Consider the following 2,773-nt stretch of genomic DNA (forward strand, 5'->3'; position numbering starts at 1 on the left):
TTCGGCTTGGTCGGCTGGTTCGTTTCGGGAGCGGTTTCGGTGCTGACCGTACGAGTGGACGCGGGGCTGCTGGGAGACCGGCCGTCTAGGATTAGAGGCCGCTGTCGAGTTCTTCCATGTCGTCGGGGTCGTCCATAATGTCTTGGAAGCGTTGGTGAGTCGTCTGGGAGCCTCGTGTTATTGTACTCACCAAGCTTGTCCGCGCCTTGCTCTTCCGGGTGGAGGTGGTGGGTGGTGAGTGGAGAGAGCGCCCGATGAAGGGGCTCCGTGTGGAGGGCTGAGTCGTGGCCTCCACGCCTATCTTTACGTGGGTCGTAGCGTCCGGATTCGGAATCTTGAAGGGTGTCCGGAACGGGCCGGTCTTCGTACATCAAGAGTTCTTGATGTGCCGAGTTCGATTCGAGGGGCGGCGTGCGTTCGGGTGCCGTTCGAGGGTGCGCGAGGGTGAGTAATATCCGAGTTTGCCTATTGTCGAGAGTGGTCAGCGTGACTTCGAAGGCACCGTACGTACCCAGAAGTCGGCGCATTCCCGCCGGGAGATGCGCGAGCGTGTCGGTGAGGGGCGTCCATTGCCCGCCGCGCAAGGGACGGGTGAATAGTCGCGCTTGATAGCGATCATGAAGGTCTAGAAGGAATTCGAAATGGTCAGTAACGGTGGCCACGTTCGGGGAACCCGAACTGGCACGGGGCGTACCTTGACACTGCCGGACGGCAGCGTCAACATGCGCCTGGATTCGTCGGTAGTCGTCGTCGTCGAGGTCCGAAGAGCCGCCTCTTGACTGGGCGCGGGCAAGTTGCGAGTCGGCGGCGGCGGCGATATCGTCGATTAAGTCGTCGGCGTCAAGAGTCGGGCGTCGGGGTGGCGGTGTTGCTGAAAGATAAGATCGCATGTCGCTCTCCTCCATAATGGGCAGTCGCGTGGCGAGCACGTGAGGCGCGTCTTGCCGCGGCTTCTCACGCCACCGGTGACGTTCCGGCCCGGCGCGTTCGCGGATTTCGCTAAGTCCGTGCTCCGTAGTGAGGCCCATTGTCTGTGAAATGTTAGTATTCTCGTCTGAGTCCGTGCCGACCTTGAGTTTGAGTTGCACGTTGTGTTCCGGGTAGTTGAATATGAGGTAGGTGCCGTCCCGTTCGATAATGTCGACAGAATTTGAGGATGTCCAAGGTCGCCCTAGCAAAAGAGGGAAGTCAATAGAATCCGATACCCATAATTGGGCGATCGTTCTTGCTCTTCCGCAGTCGATGGGTACTTCTCCCACTAGGCCAATTAGTCGTCCTGTTCCGCCGTTGACATCCTTTACTGGGAAGGTAACAGATCTGTCGAGAGGTCGTTTGATGTATTGTTCCCAGATGGTCTTGTGCACGATGTTGATCATAGAGCCGGTGTCGATGACCGCAGGTATAGTGTTGCCATTAATTTCAGCATTGATCTTGATGAGACTCTGGCGAACTTCTGTGATGCGCGATGGAAGCTTCGGTGCCGGTGTATTGTCGCCAACGATTCTTGCCACGGTGGGTCCGGTAGGTTCTGGCTCCTTGTTTTCCTTGAGTTGAGACCTGGTGGGCTTGTTATCCATGATGACTCGCCTAGAGATCTCTGGAGAGATGGCGCAGAGTTCCTGTTGAGTGAGCTCGACCTTGGCGTTGAGGAACCGATTGTAGATGGCGTCGTGGTCGACCTGTTCAGAATTTAAAGATGTCAGTTTGCCAGTCTTCTGAGCTTCGCGGTCCTTCTCCTGGGTGGTAGGCGAAGGTCGTTTGAGTATAGTGACAGGCGCAAGTTGAGGATCTTCCATCACAACGTCCGAGTCGTCCGAGTTGAATGCCTTGTCAAAGACGTCGACTGGTGTGTGTTGAGGCTGGGTGTCCGCGGGCTTGGGAGGATTTCGCTGCTTGCCTATCCATCCTTTGGTAGTCATTTTGGGGAAGGAAGCGTCGTGCGCTGGGATCCGATTCGCTTTTGAGGCGTCCTTGGGTCTGGTACCGCTCCGCAATCCATCACGTGCCATATAGACAGTGACTTCATCGTCGCCGTCGTCTTGTTCTTGCTCATCGTTCAGCCAGATCTGGTCGAGTTCTTCTGGAACCACGGTGATATTGGACCTGGGGAACATCCGCTCGATGGTTTTGATCATAGGTTCGCCTGGAGTCCTAGGTATCGGGTCGCCGTTAGCTTGAACAACTCGTCCGTTGACCGTCTTGATGTAGTGCTGATCGTGGTAGGGCTTGAGATCTGGGCAGGCTGCCATCCTGTGTCCTGCCTGTCCGCATCCGTAACACATAAATTGATGCGCTCCAAAGTTATTGGGGAATGTCGAGGTCGATTGCTGTTGATACTGTCGCTGTGGTTGAGGCTGTGGCGGCGGCGGTGGCTGTGGCTGTGCTTGCACTTGCGTCGGCATAGGTGGAATCGGGTTGTAGTTCCTGTTGATAGCTTGTGGCGTCGATTGTGCTGCAGTCGAGGGGGCCATTACGACTCCGACAATGTCGGGGTCGATCTTCTTCGCTCTGTAATATAAAACCGTGTAAGTTGGGTCGTTCAAAGACATACCGTGGAGCTGTGTGATGAGGTGCTCGACTTCTTCCTGCTTCTTGTTGTCCAGTTGCTGTGGATGTGCCGATGCGATGGTGTCCTTGGTCTTGTGCTTCTTCGCCTTGTGGTGAGATCTCCAGCGGTCTTCGTCATCTGATTCTTCTATTAGCGTGTCCGATTCTGAGTCGTCGTCGTCGTCGTTGTATCCTGCAAATGGGCGAGGCTTGCTAGAGCGTGGTC

The 2,773-nt window shown here is 55.9% G+C and overlaps 1 protein-coding gene across 1 annotated transcript; it reads right to left on the minus strand.

Annotated features, from left to right (window-relative positions):
- Positions 1 to 91: 91 nt before the first annotated feature.
- PUNSTDRAFT_139668 (uncharacterized protein) lies at positions 92 to 2,759 on the minus strand (the record flags this gene model as incomplete). The annotated part of the gene is made up of 3 exons (XM_007389396.1): positions 92 to 141; positions 191 to 625; positions 695 to 2,759. Coding segments are annotated over 3 exons (2,550 nt in total), but the record flags the coding sequence as incomplete, so codon positions are not given.
- Between the last annotated feature and the right edge of the window lie 14 nt (positions 2,760 to 2,773).

Source organism: Punctularia strigosozonata, assembly GCF_000264995.1.
Source record: "Punctularia strigosozonata HHB-11173 SS5 unplaced genomic scaffold PUNSTscaffold_110, whole genome shotgun sequence".
Taxonomy (NCBI): domain Eukaryota; kingdom Fungi; phylum Basidiomycota; class Agaricomycetes; order Corticiales; family Punctulariaceae; genus Punctularia; species Punctularia strigosozonata.